The 16,546-nt window shown below is 41.8% G+C and overlaps 1 protein-coding gene across 1 annotated transcript in view; it reads left to right on the top strand.

The window, feature by feature from the left end:
* Positions 1-454: 454 nt before the first annotated feature.
* Positions 455-16,546, top strand: part of LOC114551716 (kalirin) — an 18,072-nt gene continuing 1,980 nt past the window's right edge. The window contains exons 1-4 of the mRNA XM_028572681.1: positions 455-529; positions 14,509-14,577; positions 14,656-14,770; positions 15,996-16,188. Of these exons, the coding sequence (XP_028428482.1) occupies positions 475-529; positions 14,509-14,577; positions 14,656-14,770; positions 15,996-16,188 (432 nt within the window). The 5' untranslated portion in view covers positions 455-474. The remainder of the gene's footprint in view (positions 530-14,508; positions 14,578-14,655; positions 14,771-15,995; positions 16,189-16,546) is intronic.

Below are 16,546 nucleotides of genomic sequence, written 5' to 3'. Positions count from 1 at the left end.
AACCTAGCCAATCCAACGAAAGGAGGCAACGAGTACGAGCCAATCAGAGGCAGCGTAGGGCGGGACATGCCTTCGCCTTCCTAGGAAACGCATAGTCGCGCGACCAACCGTTGCCGTCCGCTGCCTGCCTGGACCGGCAGCAGAGAGAGCGAGAGAAAGGGGGAGAGAGAGAGAGAGAGAGACACCGGGGGGTGTGGGAACTTCACGGTAACGGGAACGGCAGCAGTAACGGTGACGTGATGTGATCCTGCGCGGGATCACGGTAACGTGAGATCAGCCGTCGAGGGGAACCCAGCAGTCCGTCCAACGGCTCCGATTCCCCGCAGCGGGCAGCAGGGATGGACGGGTAGGCAGGGAGGAGGCGCGAGCACCGACGGTTGGCCACATAACGGAGGAGAGAGCGCGAGGAGGAGGAGGAGGGAGGCGCGAGGCGGCGGAGGAGCAGCGCGAGGAGGAGGAGGAGGAGGGAGGAGGATGAATTCCGTGGATGGAGGAGGAGAAGCGGGCCAGGACGGCCTGGCGACGGCAGGTAGCCAGCGCGCGCGTGTGTGTGTGTATGTGTGTGTGTGTGTGTTTATGTGTGTGTGTGTGTGTGTGTGTGTGTGTGTGTGTGTGTGTGTGTGTGTGGGGAGCTGCTGTCGCCATGATGCCTCCACATCCGCCCATTGACTCAGAGAATGTGTGTGTGTGTGTGTGTGTGTGTGTGTGTAGGCTGTGTGTGTATGTGGGCTATCTGTGTGTGTGTATTTAGGCTATCTGTGTGTGTGTGTCTAATGCTGTTGCTTAAATTGTGTAATTTTTTAATGGAGTCTGGTGTGAGAGAGGGAAGGAATTAGTTTGTCTCTGTACATTGAGGTGTGTGTGTGTGTATATGTGTGTGTGTGTGTGTGTGTGTGTGTGTGTGTGTGTGTGTGGAGGGTCCTACCAAGGAGGATTGTGGGAAGGCCTGCTTGTCCATTCACTCCAATAGAAGTATAGTGTTATTAGTACTACCATGTCATATGACTACCTCTGCAGTTTCACCAAAGGTGTATTAACCTGCAGGTAGCCATAGCAACAGCACCGAAGCAAGGTTAAGGTGAAACTAACCGAGGACTAACCTCCTGGTTTTCGTCACGGGGAGGCAAACAGCGGCACGTGGGCCAACGTGGGCCCTCTGGCGACAAACATTCGGCCCCCTAAAGTGTATAGATCTAGCATATCTCCACCAGACTCCATGTAAATAATCAGGACTTTTAGCGTGTATAGAGCCAGCATATCTCCACCAGACTCCATGTAAATAATCAGGACTTTTAGCGTGTATAGAGCCAGCATATCTCCACCAGACTCCATGTAAATAATCAGGACTTTTAGCGTGTATAGAGCCAGCATATCTCCACCAGACTCCATGTAAATAATCAGGACTTTCAGCGTGTATAGAGCCAGCACATCTCCACCAGACTCCATGTAAATAATCAGGACTTTTAGCGTGTATAGAGCCAGCATATCTCCACATGTAAATGGGTGAATTAAGGGTTTATTTCAACCAAACCAGAGTGGTGATTGTTGGAACAGTGGAAAGATGAACCAAGACGGCTTTTGGTAGTTTGATTTAGTTTCTGTCCACTTTGAATGAAGTGTGTTTTACGATGATAAAAGTCCTGATTATTTACATGGAGTCTGGTGGAGATATGCTGGCTCTATACACGCTAAAAGTCCTGATTAATTACATGGAGTCTGGTGGAGTTTGGTGATGGTGATTTCAGGGCTGTTTCATGTTAATCTAAAAGGCTCTTAGTCTTTAACTAAAAGGTCTATCTCTGTAGGGATCCATCCCATAATGTTGTCAGACCATAATCTGAGTCTGTCAGCAGCGACAGAACTTTTAGTGGACACTGACTGCCCGAAACTCCCCCAAAACTGGACCGATGTCAAAGATTGTTGTGTGGAGGTTTTAGGGATCTTTTAAAGGGTCTGAATGGTCCAGTATGAGTGTGTTTTGAAGGTGGTTATACTAATTTGTAGAGCAGTTCTTTAGGTTTAATTAAACTAATTTTTAAGGCTTAAATCTGCTGTTGGGTCTCATCATCGCGTTTTCGTGTTGTTTCAATTCTTTCAAAAAGGCAAAATTGACGAAATTGCCATATAGGAGTCAAAAAGGCTTCAAAAAGGTGACATATAGGCGCCAAAAAGGTGACATATAGGAGTCAAAAAGGCTTCAAAAAGGTGACATATAGGCGCCAAAAAGGTGACATATAGGAGTCAAAAAGGCTTCAAAAAGGTGACATATAGGCGCCAAAAAGGTGACATATAGGCGCCAAAAAGGTGACATATAGGAGTCAAAAAGGCTTCAAAAAGGTGACATATAGGCGTCAAAAAGGTGACATATAGGAGCCAAAAAGGCTTCAAAAAGGTGACATATAGGCGTCAAAAAGTCTTCAAAAAGGTGACATATAGGAGTCAAAAAGGCTTCAAAAAGGCGACATATAGGAGTCAAAAAGGCTTCAAAAAGGTGACATATAGGCGTCAAAAAGGCTTCAAAAAGGTGACATATAGGTGTCAAAAAGGCTTCAAAAAGGTGACATATAGGCGTCAAAAAGGCTTCAAAAAGGTGACATATAGGAGTCAAAAAGGCTTCAAAAAGGTGACATATAGGCGTCAAAAAGGCTTCAAAAAGGTGATATATAGGAGTCACAAAGGTGACATATAGGCGTCAAAAAGGTGACATATAGGCGTCAAAAAGGCTTCAAAAAGGTGACATATAGGTGTCAAAAAGGCTTCAAAAAGGTGACATATAGGCGTCAAAAAGGCTTCAAAAAGCTGATATATAGGCGTCAAAAAGGCTTCAAAAAGGTGACATATAGGCGTCAAAAAGGCTTCAAAAAGCTGACATATAGGAGTCAAAAAGGCTTCAAAAAGGTGACATATAGGTGTCAAAAAGGCTTCAAAAAGGTGACATATAGGCGTCAAAAAGGCTTCAAAAAGCTGACATATAGGAGTCAAAAAGGCTTCAAAAAGGTGACATATAGGAGTCACAAAGGTGACATATAGGAGTCAAAAAGGCTTCAAAAAGGTGACATATAGGCATCAAAAAGGCATCAAAAAGGTGACATATAGGCGTCAAAAATGCTTCAAAAAGGCTTCAAAAAGGTGACATATAGGAGTCAAAAAGGCTTCAAAAAGGTGACATATAGGCGTCAAAAAGGCTTCAAAAAGGTGATATATAGGAGTCACAAAGGTGTCATATAGGCGTCAAAAAGGTGATATATAGGAGTCAAAAAGGCTTCAAAAAGGTGACATATAGGCGTCAAAAAGGTGATATATAGGAGTCAAAAAGGCTTCAAAAAGGTGACATATAGGCGTCAAAAAAGCTTCAAAAAGGTGACATATAGGCGTCAAAAAGGTGATATATAGGCGTCAAAAAGGCTTCAAAAAGGTGACATATAGGAGTCAAAAAGGCTTCAAAAAGGCGACATATAGGAGTCAAAAAGGTGACATATAGGCGTCAAAAAGGCTTCAAAAAGGTGACATATAGGCGTCAAAAAGGCTTCAAAAAGGTGACATATAGGCATCAAAAAGGTGACATATAGGCGCCAAAAAGGTGACATATAGGAGTCAAAAAGGCTTCAAAAAGGTGACATATAGGAGTCAAAAAGGCTTCAAAAAGGTGATATATAGGAGTCACAAAGGTGACATATAGGCGTCAAAAAGGTGATATATAGGAGTCAAAAAGGCTTCAAAAAGGTGACATATAGGCGTCAAAAAGGCTTCAAAAAGGTGACATATAGGCGTCAAAAAGGCTTCAAAAAGGTGACATATAGGAGTCAAAAAGGCTTCAAAAAGGCGACATATAGGCGTCAAAAAGGCTTCAAAAAGGCGATATATAGGAGTCAAAAAGGCTTCAAAAAGGTGACATATAGGCGTCAAAAAGGCTTCAAAAAGGTGATATATAGGAGTCAAAAAGGCTTCAAAAAGGTGACATATAGGCGTCAAAAAGGCTTCAAAAAGGTGACATATAGGCATCAAAAAGGTGACATATAGGCGCCAAAAAGGTGACATATAGGAGTCAAAAAGGCTTTAAAAAGGTGACATATAGGAGTCAAAAAGGCTTCAAAAAGGTGACATATAGGAGTCAAAAAGGCTTCAAAAAGGTGACATATAGGCGTCAAAAAGGCTTCAAAAAGGTGATATATAGGAGTCACAAAGGTGTCATATAGGCGTCAAAAAGGTGATATATAGGAGTCAAAAAGGCTTCAAAAAGGTGACATATAGGCGTCAAAAAGGTGATATATAGGAGTCAAAAAGGCTTCAAAAAGGTGACATATAGGCGTCAAAAAAGCTTCAAAAAGGTGACATATAGGAGTCACAAAGGTGACATATAGGCGTCAAAAAGGCTTCAAAAAGGTGACATATAGGCGTCAAAAAGGCTTCAAAAAGGTGACATATAGGCGTCAAAAAGGCTTCAAAAAGGTGACATATAGGCGTCAAAAAGGCTTCAAAAAGGTGACATATAGGCGTCAAAAAGGCTTCAAAAAGGTGATATATAGGAGTCAAAAATGCTTCAAAAAGGCGACATATAGGCGATAAAAAGGCGACATATAGGAGTCAAAAAGGCGACATATAGGAGTCAAAAAGGCTTCAAAAAGGTGACATATAGGAGTCAAAAAGGCTTCAAAAAGGTGACATATAGGCGTCAAAAAGGCTTCAAAAAGGTGACATATAGGAGTCAAAAAGGCTTCAAAAAGGTGACATATAGGTGTCAAAAAGGCTTCAAAAAGGTGACATATAGGAGTCAAAAACATATAGGCTTCAAAAAGCTGACATATAGGTGTCAAAAAAAAGGCTTCAAAAAGGTGACATATAGGAGTCACAAAGGTGACATATAGGAGTCAAAAAGGCTTCAAAAAGGTGACATATAGGCGTCAAAAAGGCTTCAAAAAGGTGATATATAGGAGTCAAAAAGGCTTCAAAAAGGTGACATATAGGCTTCAAAAAGGCTTCAAAAAGGCGACATATAGGAGTCAAAAAGGCTTCAAAAAGCTGACATATAGGAGTCAAAAAGGCTTCAAAAAGGTGACATATAGGAGTCACAAAGGTGACATATAGGAGTCAAAAAGGCTTCAAAAAGGTGACATATAGGCGTCAAAAAGGTGATATATAGGAGTCAAAAAGGCTTCAAAAAGGTGACATATAGGCGTCAAAAAGGCTTCAAAAAGGTGATATATAGGAGTCAAAAAGGCTTCAAAAAGGCTTCAAAAAGGTGACATATAGGCTTCAAAAAGGCTTCAAAAAGGCGACATATAGGAGTCAAAAAGGCTTCAAAAAGGTGACATATAGGCGTCAATAAGGCTTCAAAAAGGTGACATATAGGCGTCAAAAAGGCTTCAAAAAGGTGACATATAGGAGTCAAAAAGGCTTCAAAAAGGCGACATATAGGCGTCAAAAAGGCTTCAAAAAGGCGATATATAGGAGTCAAAAAGGCTTCAAAAAGGTGACATATAGGCGTCAAAAAGGCTTCAAAAAGGTGATATATAGGAGTCAAAAAGGCTTCAAAAAGGTGACATATAGGCGTCAAAAAGGCTTCAAAAAGGTGACATATAGGCATCAAAAAGGTGACATATAGGCGCCAAAAAGGTGACATATAGGAGTCAAAAAGGCTTTAAAAAGGTGACATATAGGAGTCAAAAAGGCTTCAAAAAGGTGACATATAGGAGTCAAAAAGGCTTCAAAAAGGTGACATATAGGCGTCAAAAAGGCTTCAAAAGGTGATATATAGGAGTCACAAAGGTGTCATATAGGCGTCAAAAAGGTGATATATAGGAGTCAAAAAGGCTTCAAAAAGGTGACATATAGGCGTCAAAAAGGTGATATATAGGAGTCAAAAAGGCTTCAAAAAGGTGACATATAGGCCTCAAAAAAGCTTCAAAAAGGTGACATATAGGAGTCACAAAGGTGACATATAGGCCAAAAAGGCTTCAAAAAGGTGACATATAGGCGCAAAAGGCTTCAAAAGGTGACATATAGGCGTCAAAAGGCTTCAAAAAGGTGACATATAGGCGCCAAAAAGGCTTCAAAAAGGTGACATATAGGCGCAAAAAAGGCTTCAAAAAGGTGATATATAGGAGTCAAAAATGCTTCAAAAAGGCGACATATAGGCGATAAAAAGGCGACATATAGGAGTCAAAAAGGCGACATATAGGAGTCAAAAAGGCTTCAAAAAGGTGACATATAGGAGTCAAAAAGGCTTCAAAAAGGTGACATATAGGCGTCAAAAAGGCTTCAAAAAGGTGACATATAGGAGTCAAAAAGGCTTCAAAAAGGTGACATATAGGTGTCAAAAAGGCTTCAAAAAGGTGACATATAGGCGTCAAAAAGGCTTCAAAAAGCTGACATATAGGAGTCAAAAAGGCTTCAAAAAGGTGACATATAGGAGTCACAAAGGTGACATATAGGAGTCAAAAGGCTTCAAAAAGGTGACATATAGGCGCAAAAAGGCTTCAAAAGGTGATATATAGGAGTCAAAAAGGCTTCAAAAAGGTGACATATAGGCTTCAAAAAGGCTTCAAAAAGGCGACATATAGGAGTCAAAAAGGCTTCAAAAAGCTGACATATAGGAGTCAAAAAGGCTTCAAAAAGGTGACATATAGGAGTCACAAAGGTGACATATAGGAGTCAAAAAGGCTTCAAAAAGGTGACATATAGGCGTCAAAAAGGTGATATATAGGAGTCAAAAAGGCTTCAAAAAGGTGACATATAGGCGTCAAAAAGGCTTCAAAAAGGTGATATATAGGAGTCAAAAAGGCTTCAAAAAGGCTTCAAAAAGGTGACATATAGGCTTCAAAAAGGCTTCAAAAAGGCGACATATAGGAGTCAAAAAGGCTTCAAAAAGGTGACATATAGGCGTCAATAAGGCTTCAAAAAGGTGACATATAGGAGTCAAAAAGGCTTCAAAAAGGCGACATATAGGAGTCAAAAAGGTGATGTATAGGCGTCCAAAAGGCTTCAAAAAGGTGACATATAGGCGTCAAAAAGGCTTCAAAAAGGTGACATATAGGAGTCAAAAAGGCTTCAAAAAGGTGACATATAGGAGTCAAAAAGGCTTCAAAAAGGTGACATATAGGAGTCAAAAAGGCTTCAAAAAGGTGACATATAGGAGTCAAAAAGGCTTCAAAAAGGTGACATATAGGAGTCAAAAAGGCTTCAAAAAGGTGACATATAGGCGTCAAAAAGGTGACATATAGGAGTCAAAAAGGCTTCAAAAAGGTGACATATAGGAGTCAAAAAGGCTTCAAAAAGGTGACATATAGGCGTCAAAAAGGTGACATATAGGAGTCAAAAAGACTTCAAAAAGGCGACATGTTGGCTCCGTTGCTTCTCTCCTACGCTGTAAACATTGCTTTACACTATTAATCTCGTACAATATACAGAATAACGATAGCACTGATACTTTATAGTGATCATATAGCTGATATATCGGGCCGATATTTGCGTTTTTTACGTGTATCGTTATCGGCCAATACGCCGATAGTTTTCTCCCGGCATTATTTACAGACAGGCGTCCAGAGGCAGCTCTGTGTCATGGAGATGCTGCGCCCTCCATATGATGCACACTGCACACATAATCTGGGTGATATATGAATGGAAGATGATTGCAGAAGTGAAGAAAGAAGAAAATCGGCAGCCTGTATCGGTACTAAAAAATCCATACCGGTCAAATCCTAATACTTGACTAACATTAGATCACCTATATCACCGATAGGGCTGGGCAGTAAGCCAATATGGTAATTTATCCACTTTCAATGGAATCATATTGTGATGAAATCATATATTGAGTTATCGTGGCATACAAGTATGTTGTCTAAACTGATAATGAAGCACATACTGACTCAATTTTCTAAGAAAATCTGTTGTGAAAACAGATTTTAGGAATGTAGGGAATATCATTTGAATTATTGCAGATTTGTTTTGAGAAAAAGGCGGCAAAAAGGGGGCAAAAAGGCGGCAAAAAGGCGGCAAAAAGGCGGCGAACAGGCGGCGAAAAGGCGGCGAAAAGGCTACAACAAGGTGACAACAAAGCGATGAAAAGGCGACAACAAGGTGACAAAAAGGCTACGAAAAAAAGTGGCAAATTGTGTGGCAGGTTTTACATTTTTATGATGTAAATTGAGGGAGCAAAAGCAGCATCGGCTCCAAATATCACCTCAAGAAAATCAGCAGCCCGTTATCGGTCATCGGTACTAATAAATCCATACCGGTCAAATCCTAATACTTGACTAACAGTAGATCACCTATATCACCGATAGGGCTGGGCAGTGAGCCAATATGGTAATAATAAAAAGACAACATATAGGCGTCAAAAAGGCTTCAAAAAGGCAACATATAGGCTTTCAATGAAATCATATTTTGATGAAATCATATATTGAGTTATCGTGGCATACAAGTACGTTGTCTAAATTGATAATGAAGCACATACTCAGGGCTTAAAGTGCCCATATTATGAAAAAAATCACTTTTTCTGGTGATTTGGGGAGTTATTTTGTGTCTCTGGAGCTTCCACACGCATACACACTTTGATATAATCCATCCATGGTGTTCTGAGTGAGACCTGCTTTCTGAATGTGTCCTGCCTTCAGTCTCCTGGTGAGAATCTTGTGACCTCACTAGTCGAAACGAGCTGGCTAACCGCAAATGTTAGCTCGTAGCGTTAGCGTTAGCATGCTACCTCGTTCTCAATGGCAAAACACTGCTACAACACACACAAGTTCACCATAATCTCCAGAAGAACTCCTTCCATGTGCTCCCTGGTTTAGAAGAAGTCTCCCAGCTGATCCTGCCTTGGAACTGACTGAAGTCTTTTACTGTCTATGGAGCTAGCTGACATGAGCTACGATCTGAGCTACTGAGCATGTGTGAGTGCAATCAAAGATAGTACAGAAGAAGAAAAGAGGTCTCACTCTGTAGCTAAAACAGAGACCTGAACACAGGGTGAAAAGAGGAGCTGCAGCAGTGTGCAGCACAACTAAAATATGGTGTTTTTTGATAATTAAACCATGTAAACCTATTCTGGTACAAACTTAAAATACAATTATGAACCTGAAGATGAGCAGAATATGGGCGCTTTAAAGTATTTCGGCACCGTGCCGGATCTCACCGACCAATCATATGAGAGTAACACAGCTCTAACTAACACAGGGCTGAAAGTAATCGGGCCTGGTGCCGGATTTTCTGGCGTTTGACTATTTTAGAAAAATAGCCTAAATAAATGAAAAAGTCCACATGGGATTTGTGTTTGATGCGCTGGGTTTAACCAATCATCGAACTTCCACCTACCAATGAAACGAGTTCTAGCCAATCAGATGCAAAAAGTAGGGCGTGTCTTTGCCGAAAAGCGAGAGTGCGGTGTGGTCTCTGCGGTTAATTGAACTGGGAGCATGTAGATACAGGCAGCTTTAGTGGAGAAAGGAGTTAAAACAAATGGTGCTGGGCATGAATGGAGGACAAGAGGAAAAGAGTGGAGACGGGAAGCTGTTTAGCTCTTTAGAGCTTCTGCAGCGCATGTTGATACTGGACGGCAGCAGCAGTGAGATAGGGCTGCTAGTCATTAACAAAGGGGACGAAAAAGACCTCAAAAAGGGCGACAAAAAGGTGATTCAAAGACCACAAAAAAGGCGACAAAAAAGGCGATTAAAAGACCACAAAAAAGACGATTAAAAGACCACAAAAAAGGTGACAAAAAGGCGATTAAAAGACGACAAAAAAGGCAACAAAAAAGGCAATTAAAAGACCACAAAAAAGGCGACAAAAAAGGCGATTAAAAGACCACAAAAAAGGCGATTAAAAGACAACAAAAAAGGCAACAAAAAAGGCGATTAAAAGACCACAAAAAAGGCAACAAAAAAGGCGATTAAAAGACCACAAAAAAGGCGATTGAAAGGCGATTAAAAGACCACAAAAAAGACGATTAAAAGACAACAAAAAAGGTGACAAAAAGGCGATTAAAAGACGACAAAAAAGGCAACAAAAAAGGCGATTAAAAGACCACAAAAAAGGCGATTAAAAGGCGACAAAAAAGGCGACAAAAAAGGCGATTAAAAGACCACAAAAAAGGCGATTGAAAGGCGATTAAAAGACCACAAAAAAGGTGACAAAAAAGGAGATTAAAAGACCACAAAAAAGGCGACAAAAAAGGCGATTAAAAGACCACAAAAAAGGCAACAAAAAAGGCGATTAAAAGACCACAAAAAAGGCAACAAAAAAGGCAACAAAAAAGGCGATTAAAAGACCACAAAAAAGGCAACAAAAAAGGCGATTAAAAGACCACAAAAAAGGCAACAAAAAAGGCGATTAAAAGACCACAAAAAAGGCAACAAAAAAGGCAACAAAAAAGGCGATTAAAAGACCACAAAAAAGGCAACAAAAAGGCGATTAAAAGACCACAAAAAGGCAACAAAAAGGCGATTAAAAGACCACAAAAAGGCAACAAAAAAGGCGATTAAAAGACCACAAAAAAGGCAACAAAAAAGGCAACAAAAAAGGCGATTAAAAGACCACAAAAAAGGCGATTAAAAGACCACAAAAAGGCGATTAAAAGACCACAAAAAAGGCGATTAAAAGACCACAAAAAAGGCAACAAAAAAAGACGATTAAAAGACCACAAAAAGGCGATTAAAAGGCGATTAAAAGACCACAAAAAAGGCGATTAAAAGACCACAAAAAAGGCGATTAAAAGACCACAAAAAAAGGCGATTAAAAGACCACAAAAAAGGCGATTAAAAGACCACAAAAAAGGCGATTAAAAGACCACAAAAAAGGCAACAAAAAAAGACGATTAAAAGACCACAAAAAAGGCGATTAAAAGACCACAAAAAAGGCGATTAAAAGACCACAAAAAAGGCGATTAAAAGACCACAAAAAAGGCGATTAAAAGACAACAAAAAAGGCGATTAAAAGACCACAAAAAAGGCGATTAAAAGACAACAAAAAAGGCGATTAAAAGACCACAAAAAGGCGATTAAAAGACCACAAAAAAGGCGATTGAAAGACGATTAAAAGACGACAAAAAGGCGATTAAAAGGCGATTAAAAGACCACAAAAAAGGCAACAAAAAAAGACGATTAAAAGACCACAAAAAGGCGATTAAAAGACCACAAAAAAGGCGATTGAAAGACGATTAAAAGACGACAAAAAGGCGATTAAAAGACCACAAAAAAGGCGATTGAAAGGCGATTAAAAGACGATTAAAAGACGACAAAAAGGCGATTGAAAGACAATTAAAAGACGACAAAAAGGTGATTAAAAGGCGATTAAAAGACGACAAAAAGGTGATTAAAAGGCGACAAAAAGGCGACAAAGAGACCCAGTGAGACTACAAAGACACGTAGAAACATAAAGGCGAGTGTCCAGTCAAGTCCTCCCCCCCCCCAGTGAGACTCAGAGGAAGTCTTTGTTGTCGTTGCGTAACGTTGTGATGAGTCCTGACAGACTGACAGACAGACTCTCCCCGGGCTTTCATCTGCTGCTATTTTAGACTCCACACTGACTCACAGTGTGTGTGTGTGTGTGTGTGTGTATTGGATTAGCATTAGAAATAGAAATACTCAGATTACTGCTACTCTCTGGTTTAGGGGCTCGGAAACTAGGGCTGCTCGATTATGGAAAAAAAATGTAATCACGATTATTTCGGTCAATATTGAAATCAGGATCATTTAACACGATTACTCGTTGACTTCTGCAAAGATGTTGTGATTATTAAACTTAAAACACAGAGGAAAAAGTTACAGAAATCAACAGTAACGAGCAACATTTACTTTAAGTTTTTGAAAAAGTGATACTTAAGCTTTAAAGTCATATTCCGTGAGGACATTTCTTTTGACTTTAAGACCTTACATCTTGGGAATATACCTCAAAGTTGGCTAAAAGGGGACAAAAACTTGATTAATGCAATGCTGGTGGCCAGTAAAAAGGCTATTACTAGAAAATGGCTACTACCAGAGTCCCCAACAATTGTCTCAGGGAGAGATATTGTAACAGAAATCTGCAGAATGGAGCAGATTACAGCTCATGTTAACCGGAGAATGGAAACACTGGCAGAAGTGGTACGACTATGTCTCAGATGAATAGCCTGACTGTACTTCTTCATTATATTGAAAGTGATTTCTCCCTGTTTTATTTATAGTTTTGTTATTATGATGTAATTTTTGTTGTTTCATTTATATATGTTTGTTTATCTCATCCTTTTATCTCTGTACTTTAATAAGTATGTGGTTTGTCATAGAACCTGAATAATTGAAATATATGTACATTAAACACCAATAAAATACAAAATGAAAAAGAAGAAAAAAAAGAAGTGATACTTCTAGGAGTAGTTTTAAATCTTACTTAGTAGATTTGTGAAGAAGAAAGTGTACTCTTACTGCGCTACATTAGGCTCCAATGAGCTCCTTACTTTTCTTTTTACCTCTTTGGTATTCTACACTTCATTGTTTGTTTTATTTTGACAGAGAGAGAGACTTCCGCTAGAGTCATATTATTCTGAAGTAACAGTACTTTTACTTGAGTAAACTTTTTGGCTACTCTACACACCTCTGAAAGAAAAACACATACAACTGTGAAATGTACCGTAATACTTTTCCTATTGAAACTTTATATTTTCATTCAGAACACGAGAGAGAATCAGAGTTTACTGTAAAATGTAATGAGCTAAATAATTAGTTTTTCTCCATTATTCTGTTTGTGTGATCATTGGGAGCTGAAATTAATAATCACAATTACATTTAGATTAATTGGACAGCCCTATTGGAAACACCAGAGCATGGGGAATGAGAGGGGGGAAACACCAGAGCATTGGGGAATGAGAGGGGGGAAACACCAGAGCAGGGGGAATGAGAGGGGAAACACCAGAGCAGGGGAATGAGAGGGGAAACACCAGAGCAGGGGGAATGAGAGGGGAAACACCAGAGCAGGGGGAATGAGAGGGGAAACACCAGAGCAGGGGGGAATGAGAGGGGAAACACCAGAGCAGGGGGAATGAGAGGAGGAAACACCAGAGCAGGAGGAATGAGAGGGGGAAACACCAGAGCAGGGGGAATGAGAGGGAGAAACACCAGAGCAGGGGGGAGGGGAAACACCAGAGAGGAGGAAACACCAGAGCAGGGGAATGAGAGGGGAAACACCAGAGCAGGGGGAATGAGAGGGAGAAACACCAGAGCAGGGGACCAGAGCAGGGGAATGAGAGGGAGAAACACCAGAGCAGGGGGAATGAGAGGGGGAAACGCCAGAAATGTCCGATTCATTTTCTGTTGATAAAATAATGAGTAATCACTAAATAGTTTCAGCTCTACATAATACACACACACACACACACATACAGACACATACACACACACACATACAGACACACACACACAGACACACACACAAAGACACATACAGACACACACACACACACACACACAGCCAGCCAGCTGTCCCCTATGATGACATCATTATTCCTACCTATTGATGACATCATTACCTCTACCTATTTATGACATCATTATCTCTACCTATTGATGACATCATTATCTCTACCTATTTATGACATCATTACCTCTACCTATTGATGACATCGTTATCTCTACCTATTTATGACATCGTTATCTCTACCTATTGATGACATCGTTATCTCTACCTATTGATGACATCATTATCTGTACCTATCGATGACATCATTACCTCTATCTATTGATAACATCATTACCTCTACCTATTGATGACATCATTACCTCTACCTATTTATGACATCATTATTCCTACCTATTGATGACATCGTTATCTCTACCTATTGATGACATTGTTATCTCTACCTATTTATGACATCATTACCTCTACCTATTGATGACATCGTTATCTCTACCTATTGATGACATCGTTATCTCTACCTATTTATGACATCGTTATCTCTACCTATTTATGACATCATTACCTCTACCTATTGATGACATCGTTATCTCTACCTATTGATGACATCGTTATCTCTACCTATTGATGACATTGTTATCTCTACCTATTTATGACATCATTACCTCTACCTATTGATGACATCGTTATCTCTACCTATTGATGACATCGTTATCTCTACCTATTTATGACATCGTTATCTCTACCTATTTATGACATCATTACCTCTACCTATTGATGACATCGTTATCTCTACCTATTGATGACATCGTTATCTCTACCTATTTATGACATCGTTATCCCTACCTATTTATGACATCATTATCTCTACCTATTGATGACATCGTTATCTCTACCTATTGATGACATCGTTATCTCTACCTATTTATGACATCATTATCTCTACCTATTGATGACATCGTTATCTCTACCTATTTATGACATCGTTATCTCTACCTATTGATGACATCGTTATCTCTACCTATCGATGACATCATTACCTCTACCTATTGATGACATCGTTATCTCTACCTATCGATGACATCATTACCTCTACCTATTGATGACATCATTATCTCTACCTGTTCTCAGGTAAAGCAGAGTGTGTTCGGGCTGTGGACGTCCTGACTGTGCTCAGAGAGAAAGTGGCCTTCGTTTCAGGTAAACAGCTCACAGTTTGGCCCAGTTTGGCCCAGTTTGGCCCTGGTGTGAGCCAGTTTAACTGGCGGTGTCTTCCAGGTGGACGGGACAAACACGGCGGACCCATCCTCACCTTCCCTGCCAGGACCAATCACGATCGAATAAAACAGGAAGACCTCAGCCGATTGGTCACTTACCTGGCGACCATACCCAGGTAACTGTCTATCTCTCTGTCTGTCTCTCTCTCTGTCTCTAACCTATCTGTCTGTCTGTCTGTCTGTCTCTCTCTCTAACCTAACTGTCTGTCTCTCTCTCTAACCTATCTGTCTGTCTGTCTGTCTCTCTGTCTAACCTATCTGTCTGTCTCTCTCTTTCTCTCTGTCTCTCTGTCTAACCTATCAGTCTGTCTGACTGTCTCTCTCTCTGTCTGTCTCTCTCTCTAACCTGTCTGTCTGACTGTCTCTCTCTCTGTCTGTCTCTCTCTTTCTTTTTGTTAAAATGGATTTTTTCTAAACTTGAACCTGTTCCAGAAGCTCTATCAGATTCACAGTATCGATATCAAAGATTTACACCGCCCTAGTTAAGTCTTTCTCATGTCTGTCTGTCTCCCTCTCTCCCTGTCTCCCTCTCTCCCTGGCTCCCTGCCTGTCTCCCTCCCTGTCTTCATCCCTGTCTCCCTCCCTCCCTGGCTCCCTGCCTGTCTCCCTCCCTCCCTCCCTCCCTGTCTCCTTCCCTTTCTCCCTCCCTGTCTCCATCCCTGTCCCCCTCCCTCCCTCCCTGTCTCCCTCCCTCCCTGCCTGTCTCCCTCCCTCCCTCCCTCCCTCCTTCCCTTTCTCCCTCCCTCCCTCCCTGTCTCCTTCCCTTTCTCCCTCCCTGTCTCCTTCCCTTTCTCCCTCCCTGTCTCCTTCCCTTTCTCCCTCCCTGTCTCCATCCCTGTCTCCCTCCCTCCCTGCCTGTCTCTCTCCCTTTCTCCCTCCCTGTATCCTTCCCTTTCTCCCTCCCTGTCTCCTTCCCTTTCTCACTCCCTGTCTCCATCCCTGTCTCCCTCCCTCCCTGCCTGTCTCCCTTCCTGTCTCCCTCCCTGTCTCCATCCCTGTCTCCCTCCCTCCCTCCCTGTCTCCCTCCCTCCCTCCCTCCCTGTCTCCTTCCCTTTCTCACTCCCTGTCTCCATCCCTGTCTCCCTCCCTGCCTGTCTCCATCCCTGTCTCCCTCCCTCCCTGCCTGTCTCCCTCCCTCCCTCCTTCCCTTTCTCCCTCCCTCCCTGCCTGTCTCCCTCCCTCCCTCCCTGTCTCCTTCCCTTTCTCCCTATCTGTCTCCATCCCTGTCCCCCTCCCTCCCTGCCTGTCTCCCTTCCTCCCTCCCTCCCTGTCTCCTTCCCTGTCTCCCTCCCTGTCTCCCTCCTTGTCTCCCTGCCTGTCTGTCTCTCCCTCCCCCCCCAGTGAGGAGGTGAGGTCCCGGGGCTTCACCGTGGTGGTGGACATGCGTGGCAGTAAATGGGACAGTGTGAAGCCGGTCCTGAGGACCCTCCAGGAGACCTTCTCCTCCAGGATCCACTCAGCCCTGCTCATCAAACCAGACACCTTCTGGCAGAAGCACCGCACCAACCTGGGCAGCGCCAAGCTCTCCTTCGAGGTAATACTACTACTGGTACTACTGCTAGTACTACTGCTACTACTGCTAGTACTACTGCTACTGCTACTACTACTACTACTACTACTACTGCACTAACAGTCATAGTACTACTGCTACTACCAGACACCTTCTGGCAGAAGCACCGCACCAACCTGGGCAGCGCCAAGCTCTCCTTCGAGGTAATACTACTACTGGTACTACTGGTACTACTGCTAGTACTACTGCTACTGCTACTACTACTACTACTACTGCACTAACAGTCATAGTACTACTGCTACTACCAGACACCTTCTGGCAGAAGCACCGCACCAACCTGGGCGGCGCCAAGCTCTCCTTAATTAATACTACTACTGGTACT

Source organism: Perca flavescens, unplaced genomic scaffold (assembly GCF_004354835.1).
Source record: "Perca flavescens isolate YP-PL-M2 unplaced genomic scaffold, PFLA_1.0 EPR50_1.1_unplaced_scaf_4, whole genome shotgun sequence".
NCBI lineage: Eukaryota > Metazoa > Chordata > Actinopteri > Perciformes > Percidae > Perca > Perca flavescens.
This window is presented reverse-complemented; position numbering and strand designations above follow the sequence as displayed.